Here is a 12,066-nt window from a genome sequence, read left to right as displayed (position 1 = left end):
AATGCTCATTATGTCTGTAATTGTTGAGCTACTAGCAAATTGCTACTTAAAGCCTATTGAACCTCTGGCTTAAGTAGCTAATTACAATGCAGATTGCTGCTTAGGAGGTAGTCATAGGGACACACAAGAGCCAGCACAGACTAGGCTGCTCTAGGCTGTGACAAGTGGGCCCTATGGGCCCCAATCCAGGTATTCTACCACTGAGTGAGGATGATCCCAGCCTAGAGCAGATGATTAATTGCCAGCCCAGGGCCACTGAGGCCCAGAGCAAGATCTCTGAGATTTTTGCCCTATGGTCATGGCAAAACTGGCTACAGAAGAATGAGGAGTAGAGGAGGCATCCAGCCCAGAAGAACACACAGGCCCCAGAAAAGGTGGCTGAGGTCAGTAGAAAAACTGTTCAAGTCCAGCAAGAACACAATGCACAGAGATTGCTCAGGGGCAACTAGTGACACCATGAACCAGGAAAGTTTCCAGACCCAGGGAAGATGAACAACACCCCAGATTCACCAGATCCAGAGTCAGAGTGTAGATTCCAGAACCTAGAGTCCATTGCTAGACAAGATAACCTGGGTGTGATTTCAGAGCCTTGAGAATGGTGCATGAGCCCACCAAAGTCAGGACTGAGAAATGAATGAGAACAGCAGGAAGCATCGAGAGATGGCTCAGCTCACAGAACTGCACGGTGAACGGCGTGAGACTTTTCAGTGAAAATGAGATGATCAGAGGGACGCAGGGAAGGAAGCCTGGGACTGTCCAGGTGTGGATGCCTGCTGCTCCATTTCATACCATCGCAGGAACTGCCAGTACCTCCACTCCACCAGTTCATGGAGAACTACCAAAGGTCATGGAGCCAGCCACCTGCTCTGGAGTTCAGGAAGCTCCCTGGAAATAGAAGAAACAAAAACCACAGGCTGATAGTGGGGGCATTCATGTTAAGATCTGTTCTCAGGTCATTCTTAAGGATGAAACGAGTCTTTTACAGAAAACTTGTGACATTGAAAATAAAATGAGCAGAACAGACTGACCTGATCCCTTCCTGAAGCACCAGGAGCAATGTCCACTTGAGGTTCCAGGAACAGATATTACCCAGAATACATCAAGGCAAACCCTGATAGGACCAGGACACATCAGGCCTGCACGGGCATGCTTGAAAGGATGGTTGTGGGCAGTCAAGGAAGGGATCAGGATTTTACAGCTCAGTTTATGAAAAGAATTAGCGCCCAAATGAAGAAGCAATCAAATTCTGTAAATAACAGCTCACAGACAATAACAGGAAGTATCTTAAACATGAAAAGATACCCAGCACCCACAAATAGTAAAAGAAAGCAGGGTTCAGTCCCCAATGAGGTATTGGACTATGAGGTAGGCAGGGGGCAGCAGCACTCTTGAAGGAGACACTTTGGACCTAAGAACATATAGTCCATCACTCTTCTGGCTTCTTTCATGTGTGGAAATGTATATTAAAAGTTGGTCCTTCTATCACAGAGATGGCAAAGGACAGAGGTACATCCCATCTACACCACACATAGATGGATGTTCAGAGAAATAAAGAGGTTATCATTTTCCTGGGATTTTTCAGGACCTACTTCCAAAGAAGAGCAAGTGATCTGAAGCCAGCCTGTCTTCCATTTACCTGTACTCCAGTTGTTGAGATCTTACAGTGACCAGCAACCACACTGGAGGGATTAGCTGATAGTGTCTAAAGGGCAGACTTGCCTTGTTGTTCTAGAGATAAGAATGACTCTGGTACCTTCCCTAGTCTCAGCTGTCAAAGGGAACTCCACAGAGGTGAGAGATTTGTGGTCTATATTATGGAGAGAGGGTGTAGGAAAAGATCAAAGTCCTGAGCAGAAGGCAACCTCACAGCTTGGGTGTGGTCAGAGCTCAGAGGTTTTCTGGTCCCTTTTCATGGCCCTTCATCAAAGAGTCTCACACTTTAGTGACTCAAAGGGACAGGCCACCAGATTTCTCAGTAGGGCATGGCAGAAACATGACCCCCCAACTGGAGCCAGTCCAGGGTGTGAAGAAAGGCAGGACATGCATATGGACTCTGTGGCTTCTACACAGCTTCTGGTACACATGGGTCTTGTGGGATTGGAGGACAGAGATAAGGTAAGGCATGGCTTCCACCCTTGAAAAAGAAGTTGAACCACAACCAGAACACTTGGGAAGCTATGGTCATGGAGCAGCTGCTGCCCATCTTTGAGGAAACAGGGGCTCCAGACATTTCTGAACACAGCCTTTGGACCCAGAGCTCAATTTTTATAGTTAGTAGGAAGACGACTCAGGGAGGTGGAATGCCAAGGCATAGGTTCTTAGAATTCCTCTGGCATCACAGTCTCACCCCATTGTCCATAGGAACTCCTCAGCACAACTCCTTTGGGTCTAAAAATGCAGAACCCTAGGACGGTTCAGGACCCGCTGGGTCTGGGAGTCCCAAGCTGGTTGTCAAATCTTGCTGGAATTCTTGGGCTGCCCTTGCCCATAGCCATAGATAGGGTCCAGAGTGAGGAGGCAAGCTTTCTGTATGCAGATGGTGATGCCACACATATTTGTCCCCAGCTCCCTGGGGGGACATATTTAGGATCTTCTCATCCATATCATGGCCTCTCCTTGGAGTAGAGACAGTACCAGACCTTCCAGATATTTTCCTGCTTGTGGCCCTGGTACCTCAAAAGACTGGATAACCCTGGGCAGGGCCCCAAGGAATCAAGAAACTTCCCTGGGCAACCCCCCTTCAGCAGCTTCCCTCATTCTGAGCTGGTACCTTCTCTTATAGACTTGTCTCAGGCATCCAGCATGGTCTGGACATTACATCATGTTTGTGGGCTTGCCCAGCCTTTAGTTACAGGACAGGCCCTATAGTTAACTCCACCTTGTATTAGTGGAAACTCTCAGAGGGGAGAAGAGAAACTTGATTCAAATTGGTAAGATGTGCACCTGGGATGGGGAAAGCATCTGTGGAGCATAGGCAGACAGTCCTTCAAACCCCCAAAGCACAACCTACCTGTCTATGCCAGCTAAAACCTGACCTTCCCTGGAACTCAGAGTCTGGACTGGTGACTACAGGTGGTAACCAATGATGTGACACAGTCTCTGTTATGTCGGTGATTTCTGGTGATAGGCTAGAAGGTTGATATTGAGGTGCCAACCTGATCTCACACTTGCTTCTCTCCAGGCTTGGAAAGGGCTTAGACATCATTTTATGTAAGGACAGTAGCAACCTCCACCCCACGGGTGGAGGGGCCCACCTAATCCCTGCAATCTCTGCAATCATCTGTGGAGAAACCAGCCAGGGAGCCCTGTCCAGGCTATCCAGTTTAGAAGGGTGGGTCCAAAAACATCCCGCAGGCCCCACCATCATCAGACCAATCAGGAAATGCTTTTTCTGAGGTCAGACTCTGGTTGATTACCATACTACCTGGCCTGAGAGGGATTTTGGATGTTTGCAGGTAGGGGTGGGGAGTGGGGGGCTGGGGGAGCACACACATTTTTTTTTTTTTTAGATTTCAGAGATATTATCAACATAACAGCTTTGGTGAATGAATTTGATTATACAAAACATTTCTTAAGCCAAAGGAGGCAGCCTTGTCTGTCAGCATTCCAAATGTGTTAAAATCAGGCTTAGCTTAGGAATTATAATCACCTTTCCTTTGAGTACAATCAGACACAAGATTCACGGGAATTGCTGTGCTTCTTTACAGGGCGGAGCTGAGCACCTGTCAAACTCTAGCAGGGTTGATGATGGCTGAGGAGACTGAGGGGTCTGAAGGGCTTGAGGTGGGTGGCCACAGGTTTCCTGCAAGCTTGAATATCAGGAAGTCAACCAGTTTCTGCCTGGGGTTCTGGAGACCCTTGCTGTAGGAGCTGCTACTCCTAAATGGCTGTGACCCCAAAGGAGTAATGGGGGACATGAGGAGCATGGGTCTCCTAAAGGTGACTGCAAAGGAACAGCCAGGTCAAATTGGAGGGGGTTCCTACCTGGGAGGCAAGGGATGTCCATCTGTCCAACTTAGGTCACTTCCTCTCAGTTGCTATGTAGCCTCCACCTGTGGAATCTGTCATGGGGTGGGAGGTTCTGTCATCCAGTGCACAAACTTTGTCACCCTTGTGTGAACATGGAAATTCCAAAAGGTAGAGACCTGGCTTGGTATGGCTGAGCTCTATCCAGCTCTTGGCCTTGGCTCTGTCTATGTGTGCCAGCTGTGGGTGGGAACAACTCATCTCCAGAAGGACCTTCTCATCATCAACATTGCTCTCATCCACCATCAGCTGTGGGTGGCTGGGGAGACAGAAAACTTTACATTATCCAGGTACCAAGGAAGAGGTCCATCTATTGCTGTGGTTCTCAGCCTTCCTGATGCTGCAGCCCTTTAATACAGTCCTCATGCTATGGTTGGTGACCCCCAACCATACAATTATAGTTCTTGCTACTTCATGTAGCATGAATCTTAAAGGTACTTATTAATAAAATCAAACCTGGAGCCGGTATTGGGGTGAACGCTGGAAGATCAGAGACGAAGAACAAGCCACAGCTGTAATTTTACTACTTTATGAATTTAATGTAAATATCTGTGTTTTCTAATGGTTTTGGGGGTTGTGACCCACAGATTGAGAACCACTGATAGCAGCTCTTACAGGAAGGGTCTTCAAAACCCTGGGTGGAAACTAGTTGGCTTCTTGATAATCAAGCTTGCAAGAAACCAGTGACCACACTGATCTCATGGATACCTTGCTGGGGTGTGTGTATGTGTGTCTTCCCCGACCCCTCCCATTCCTCTGGGGGACTTTGTCTCCAGATCTTCTCTTTGCCATTGTGGTCCCTTATAAGCCCTGATCTTCCTGACCCTCTTTCCTTCCCACAGTCTTTCACCTGTCCCACAAGGTCACCAGTATCGTCCCTGAGAGCGCTCTGCTCATCGTTCTGGGCCTGGTGCTAGGCGGCATCGTCTGGGCAGCTGACCACATTGCCTCCTTCACACTCACACCCACGCTCTTCTTCTTCTACCTGCTGCCCCCTATTGTGTTGGATGCTGGATACTTCATGCCCAATCGACTCTTCTTTGGTAACCTGGGCACCATTCTGCTATATGCTGTCATTGGCACTATATGGAATGCAGCCACCACAGGATTGTCCCTCTATGGTGTCTTCCTCAGTGGCCTAATGGGTAAGTCTATATATTGCCCTCTGGGTGAGTTCAAGTTACTTTGCTGAGCCAAGGTAAGGGTGCAGATCACAGATGTAGAAGGGTTGGGTCTAAGGATGATGGGCATTGTCTCTGGGAACTACTTATGTAAATAGCCTGGTATTTGTAAGAAGGTTCAGTTTATAATTAGCTTCCTTGGGACATCTGCAAGCTAAAGTTTTTGTGTCATGTTCAGAACAGATTTGTGACCACACAGCCTAGTAGAGTGGGTAGGTATGCATAGGCAGCTGCTCTTACTCCTGTCATAGTTGGCAGAGTGGTGTAAACCAGCAGAGATGAAAGTGGACTGTTCCTAGACTCATGAGTGAATTACAGAGTAGAGCACCCCAAAGTCTTGAGTGGTTTTGTGCTGTTTCTGCTCAAATTTGCTAGTGATTACTTCACTTAGCCTTGGTTACCTCCTGGGAACCCCCCACCCTCTGTGCTGAATCTTTGTTCAGCAGGAAGGCAGCAGGTGATGCCTGAACAGAAGTGAGTAGGTGTTCACAGGAGGACTCAGAGTCGGGACTTTCCCTTTGGCACATTCACTGAGTGAATGAGGCCCTTGAAATCCTAGAGACCAATGAGAAACAGGGAGCAGTAAACCCAGGAACTATCAATTTCTTGGGATCTTATCATTTTAGGGAGCTCCCTTGAGTCTCTGCTGTCCAGCATCACTAGATACCAAGGGTAAGGACCTGTCTGGCTTCTAAAACTAGGCATCTTGCTGTGGGGTGGGTACTGCTGGTCACATTGGTGATGCCATAAGGTGATGGGACACATCTAAGATGGCTGGATGCCTCTGGTCCTGGAGGATATCTTGGGATACAGAATGGGGACTTCTGTAATCTAATACCCACACCCCTTCCAGGGTCATGCTGGCCCTCTCTTGACAGTCCTGTCACCCACAAGATCCCGGCATGTGATGTTCCTGGAGCTGTTTTTGGGGTACATGGAGAAGCCTCTAGCAGACTGACTTATGGTATAAGCACAGGCCTTTAAATAGGTGACTGAACCTTGGCAAATGTGCTTACACTAGAAATTACATGGTCACCAAAATCTAGAGCATTTTAATCTCCAGGGACATCTAGGCCCATCTTCCTACTACCCCATAGCCATGAAGAATTGTTATACCACAGTGTCTTTTCATAACCAGTATTGTTGTACATCACTGCCTACAGACACTCCCATGATAGACACAGGATGTTGACCTGTGTTCCACCTTTGGGACCTAGCTAGTCAAGGCTGACCAGAAAGATCATACTTAGCCCATGAGCTCCCTTTCCTCTGTGACTTTGGCTGATGGTATAATACCCAGGTTTGCCTAGGCAGTGGCCAGTCTCTGTAGTCAGCAGCTCAAGGAGGGGCTCACTCACCCTTACTGGGAGAGTCAGCTTGGACCAGCTATCTTGTAGGTCATTAGTTCCAGGCATAAGGTAAATGTGGGCGCACTGTCCAGGCAGGGAGGCCAGTCCTGATTCAGTGGATTGTATATCTGTGGGATCCAGCTTATGTTTGGAATGTACTCTGGTTCAGTCAAGATTCTAGAACAAGAGGCCAGGCCTGCAAAGGTATTTCAAGGCTGGCCCAGAAGCTAGTTTGCTCTGGAAAGCTGGGCAGGGCATATATAGTGTGGCAGTCAAGTGTGTGGTCCATTTCTAAATGGAAACTCCAGAAGGCTCTGGTCCTAGCTGAAGGCAGCAGAGTTTAGTAATCATAGACATATGGGGCTCAAGTCACTACAGAGATCACTCTGTCCTGTGCCCTCTACTCTTTTCTGGGGCATACTGGATACCTGGGGCACTTACTTCCCAAGGTTCATTCCTTGGCCCCAAGGGATGGCAAGTTCTGCCCAAGCTCAAAAAAGTACTACATGGGGAACTGTGTAGCTTTACACATTCTGAGGTGTCTGGCTGTGAGCTCCAGTCTCTGAGATTCTCTGTCACTGGGTGTTCCTGGGAAGAGTTGTGCCAAGCCTTTATTCCTGATGCCTCCGATCTCCTAGGGACCTGGTAGATGTGGGATTTGGACAGAGGGAGCCAGGTGGCTAGCCCTTGTCCCATGGTCCACATCTCTTGCAGGTGAGCTGAAGATTGGACTACTGGATTTCCTGCTTTTTGGTAGTCTCATTGCTGCTGTGGACCCAGTGGCTGTGTTGGCTGTGTTTGAGGAAGTCCATGTCAATGAAGTTCTTTTCATCATTGTTTTTGGAGAGTCACTGCTGAATGATGCAGTGACTGTGGTGAGTGATGGCAGGGTCCCTGGGGTAGCTTCAGAACATTTCACTTGCTTGGAGGTTCTAGAATACCCTGACAAGTGGGCATTACCAATATGCCTCAGATAGATAAGCTAGTAAGAGGGTCACTAGCTATACATGGTCTCTCATGTTTGCAACCTAGGATGTCCGACCCTTGCATGGTGTGTCCTTCATCTGTCCCTTCTCATTGGTGCAGCAGCATTGGGGTATAAGTTGGGGGGCAGGCTCTGACCTTCTTCTGGCTTCCTAACTCAGCTCCATCCAATTTCTCTTTTACAGTCTTAGGCCCACCCATTTCATGCCTTTAGAGGTAATGCTGCCCTGTTGAAATACCCATATCCACCTCCCCCAGAGTGGAGATCTATAACGTTGGACCCACACTTGCTACTACACACTATTTCCTAAGAAACAGATGAATAAACAAACAACAAAATCTTGCAGGAATTCCATTAATCTATTGGGCCCACCATAACAAAATACCAGAGAAGCCTGGGGCTTAAACAGTGAGAATTTATTGTCTCCATGCTGAAGGCTGGAGGCTGAGAACCAAGCATGGCAGCTGGCTCTGGAAGCCTCTTTCCTTGGCCTACAGATGCTATCTTCTCTGTGTCTTCACATGGTCATTCTCTCTCTCTCTCTCTCTCTCTCTCTCTCTCTCTCTCTCTCTCTCTCTCCTGCATTCTTCTTATACACCAAGATCTACTCTATTGATCTCATTTAACCTTAGCCTTAGCTTCCTCTTTGAAGACTTCCTATCAAACAGCTGCATTCTGAGGCCTTGTGGTCAGGACTCTAGGAGGAAACACATTCAGCTCCTCCAGTGAGTCAAGATTCCCCTGATGGCATCTGGGGCTTCTCAGACCCATGCAGTGGAGTAAGCATAAGGTCTCCACAAAGATGAGGTTGTGTTTATGCTGGAAACGAGAAGCATGTTCATGAAACATGACCACTGCTGCTGCTTCAGTGCAGCCCTACCTGTCCCCCGATGGACTACAGGTCTGTGGGAGGGGATGAGGGATTAACTGGTAAGAATGGACCCAAGCACTTAGCTGACACCTGAGGAAGTGTGTTTGGTTTCTTCTGCCCTCTGAAATTGCCTGTAGTTCCTAAGAAATTCCCCATGTCTTATGCTCCCTTGGAGTGTAGGAGAACTTCAGGGTGCATTGTATCAGACTTCTGTGTGTACAGGAGGCTCTGATGGCCTATTTGAGACCTAGTCTGAAACTCAGAAAATAGCTCTCAGCATTCCTGAGCCACAGTGGCCTCAATGCCTCCTGTGGACCAAGAGTTACTCCTGCCCTCATGGTTCATGCCTTGCCTACCTTCATCCTTATAAACAAGCACAGCTCCACAGAGGGCTTGCTGAGACTCAGTGCCCATCACGGTTGTGCTTAAACAGTCTGCACATCTGCCTCAATGTTCCTTGAACACATCTGCAAGAGCATAGAACAAGAGTCAGAGATTGGGCCTGTTTCCTTGGATCTGGGACACTCATCTGTCTGCACATCCCATTTGCTGGATCCTCTGATCCTTTCTTGTTGAACATTGTCACTTTGTGCTGGCTTTACAAGTGTTTTTAGTTATTTCAGGTGTCAACTCTGGGGCCCAAATCCAGAAAAGTGGGGGCATTGGACAGGGAGGGATCAGTGTGGATGCAGGGCTGACCAGATGTGTTCCTGTCTTCTGTACCCTTAGGTCTTGTACAATGTTTTTGAGTCTTTTGTGACGCTGGGTGGTGACAAGGTGACTGGCGTGGATTGTGTGAAAGGCATAGGTACGTATTGGGAGGGTTCCTGCCTGGCCTGTCTCAAATCTAGTGGTCAGAGAGTACAGAGGCTTGTTTCCTCTCCAGAATAGAATCCCTAAGGCTTCTGCTATCCTGGGGTTTCTAACCTATGTTCTGGTTACTTACCAGGCTGGGTTCCTTTCCCAGAACACCACATAAACACTACTGGATGAAGGTCCTGGGGGATCCTGTGTGTTCTCCTGAGAAGGGATATGGACAGTCAACCCAGGTCTCCCTAGGCAAGGACAGATGGACAGTGTATAAGGACACAGGGTTCAGACCTTGTTACTGACCCAAGCCTGCAGAGATGTCAAGGCAATGCCCCCTACCATGGGATCCTGTCTCCTGTGTACCATGCCTCTGTCCTCTGCCTCCTGCACTAAGCTTGGAGACAAGACACTCTCTCCATAGAGAGCAAAGTTGCCTCATTTCCTAAACTTTCAGCATTGCTGTGAGCAGTTACCAGGAGCCCTCCATGAGGAATGACCAGCCAACCTGGTAAGCTTCACTCAGGTCACCAGCCACAAAGGACCATTCATTCCTTTCTTTCACAGTGTCCTTCTTCGTGGTGAGCCTAGGGGGGACTCTGGTGGGTGTTATCTTCGCCTTCCTGCTGTCCTTGGTGACTCGCTTCACCAAGCATGTGCGTATCATCGAGCCTGGCTTCGTCTTTGTCATTTCCTACCTGTCCTATCTGACCTCCGAGATGCTGTCCTTGTCAGCCATCCTGGCGTAAGTCTCCTCAAGGAATAACCTTCTGCTGTTGGCTGGGCTGGGTATGTGGCTTTCTAGCTGGTGGTGTGCCAGAGATCCCCTGCACTCAAACCCTGGCAGGAGGTGCCACTGTGAGCAAAGGGTATATTGGGTTTCTTGCCATCATCCTGGTGAAGGGGTGGTGGGAGTGAGCCTGGTCCCTGCCTACTGTCTCCTCCTTGGAACAAGATCATTGTGTAGTTTCCACTTCCATGGCTTTCATAGTTGGGTAAAAGTCATTGGCAGGGGCAAAGAAGTCAATTTAATTTTTGTTTTTTGTTCTTTTGAGACAGGGTTTCTTTGTACAGCTTTGGCTGTCCTGGAACTAGCTCTGTAGTTTAAGGCTGGCCTTAAACTCACAGAGATCTGCCTCTGCCTCCTGAGTGCTAGAATTAAAGGCATGTGCCACCACCACCCGGCTCTAATTTTTTTAAAATAAGAAGTTGATAAGTCCTCAGAATTGTCCTTGGCTAGACAGGTGCCTACTGAGAGGATGGGGTAGGTGTGTGCTGTGGCTTGTGATTCAAGAATGATCTGTCCAGAAACCCCATCAGAGCCTCTGCTGGCATGCAGCCTCACACTCAGGCAGAAGCCTCCTGACCCCAAAGTTGGCCCCAAGCTTCTCCAAAGGCTAATATGACCTGGTTACCAATCAGCTACCAATAGGCTCACAAGGCTTGAAGGCTGTTTCTTCATTGAAACTTCGCATCTAGTCTTAGAGCATGAGAGCAGCTGGGTAGACCCAGCTCAGGGCATTGATCTCAGGAAGAACAGGGTTCACACAACACAGGACTGTCCATTATAGATTACATTCTGGGATGCAAAGGCCTATAATGCCACCCGAGGAAGTAGGGATGGCAGGATCTGGGCCTGGAAACATCTAGTCTGAGGCATCAGCCTGCCTGACTAGCGGCAGGAAAACCTCACACTGCCCCTCCTCCAGCATCACCTTTTGCGGCATCTGCTGTCAGAAGTACGTGAAGGCCAACATCTCAGAGCAGTCGGCCACCACTGTGCGCTACACCATGAAGATGCTGGCCAGTGGAGCAGAGACCATCATCTTCATGTTCCTGGGCATCTCAGCTGTGGACCCCCTCATTTGGACATGGAACACGGCTTTTGTGTTGCTGACGCTGGTCTTCATTTCTGTATACCGAGCCATTGGTGAGGGTTAGGAGCACTCAAGGAAGTGTCTAGGCTCCCTTAGTTTAGATAACAGATTCGAGGGCCCCAGGGCAGCTCAGTAACAAGTCCAACCACTGTAAAAGGCCAAGATTTCTTAGGGTGCAGCATGGGGACCAATGAGGTACCAAGGCACAGGATCAAGGAATGGGAGATAGAAGCTGTGGTGAGAGCAGCACTGTTGCCTTGTCCTACAGAGGGCCAGTGGTGCCCCTGGGGATAGACCCACTGCCCAGGCCTTCACAGTCAGCCAAGGGTCAAAAGGACAGAGGGTCAAAAGGCTTTAGGGAACCCTGGGGAAAGCAGCCATGGAGCTGAGTGACCTCTCGCTACAGGTGTTGTTCTGCAGACCTGGATCCTGAATCGTTACCGCATGGTGCAGCTAGAGACCATTGACCAGGTGGTCATGTCCTATGGTGGCCTGCGTGGGGCCGTGGCCTATGCCTTGGTGGTACTTCTGGATGAGAAAAAAGTCAAGGAGAAAAATCTGTTTGTTAGCACCACCCTCATCGTGGTCTTCTTCACAGTCATCTTTCAGGTGTGGCTCAGTTTGCCCAGGGCATTGCTGCAGGGTGCCGAGCCTTGATCCTAAGCAACTGGCCCTACCTCAACCCTGTAGGTTGATTGTTTCCAGATTCCATACTTTAATTGGTTTTTGTAATTTTAGTAATTAGGAGCATTTTGTAGGTTTTCATGTGGCCCCACAGGGGACATAGCATAATTTGTCCTAAAAGTGTTACTTTCTGGCCAGGACTTATGAGAACAGACCTAGTTACTTCCTGACTGCTGATTGGTCAGGCCCTAACAGGCACCTACTACACCTTTGCATCTGGCTGGTCAAAGTGACAGCAGGGAGGTTCTGATGTCCATACGGACGCCCACAGCACAGGGGCTTTGGG

General features: G+C 48.7%; 1 protein-coding gene and 1 long non-coding RNA gene across 3 annotated transcripts in view; one reads left to right on the top strand and one right to left on the bottom strand.

Annotated features, from left to right (window-relative positions):
- The window catches only part of Slc9a3 (solute carrier family 9 member A3), a 41,440-nt gene that overhangs the window by 20,837 nt on the left and 8,537 nt on the right, over nucleotides 1-12,066 (top strand). For both annotated transcript variants that reach the window (XM_052742879.1, XM_052742880.1), the window contains exons 2-7: nucleotides 4,869-5,171; nucleotides 7,271-7,431; nucleotides 9,142-9,220; nucleotides 9,787-9,964; nucleotides 10,929-11,149; nucleotides 11,503-11,705. In XM_052742879.1, coding sequence (XP_052598839.1) covers nucleotides 4,869-5,171; nucleotides 7,271-7,431; nucleotides 9,142-9,220; nucleotides 9,787-9,964; nucleotides 10,929-11,149; nucleotides 11,503-11,705 — 1,145 coding nt within the window. The remainder of the gene's footprint in view (nucleotides 1-4,868; nucleotides 5,172-7,270; nucleotides 7,432-9,141; nucleotides 9,221-9,786; nucleotides 9,965-10,928; nucleotides 11,150-11,502; nucleotides 11,706-12,066) is intronic.
- LOC128113314 (uncharacterized) overlaps nucleotides 1-12,066 on the bottom strand; it is a 38,446-nt gene that overhangs the window by 18,330 nt on the left and 8,050 nt on the right. The window contains exons 5-8 of the long non-coding RNA XR_008219409.1: nucleotides 9,359-9,467; nucleotides 8,769-8,879; nucleotides 3,985-4,285; nucleotides 790-885 (exon numbers count right to left, since the gene is read on the bottom strand). This is a non-coding gene — a long non-coding RNA (uncharacterized LOC128113314). The remainder of the gene's footprint in view (nucleotides 1-789; nucleotides 886-3,984; nucleotides 4,286-8,768; nucleotides 8,880-9,358; nucleotides 9,468-12,066) is intronic.

The sequence above is a fragment of the Peromyscus californicus genome, unplaced genomic scaffold, assembly GCF_007827085.1.
Source record: "Peromyscus californicus insignis strain IS unplaced genomic scaffold, ASM782708v3 Scaffold_18__1_contigs__length_77618521, whole genome shotgun sequence".
Classification (NCBI taxonomy): domain Eukaryota; kingdom Metazoa; phylum Chordata; class Mammalia; order Rodentia; family Cricetidae; genus Peromyscus; species Peromyscus californicus.
This window is presented reverse-complemented; position numbering and strand designations above follow the sequence as displayed.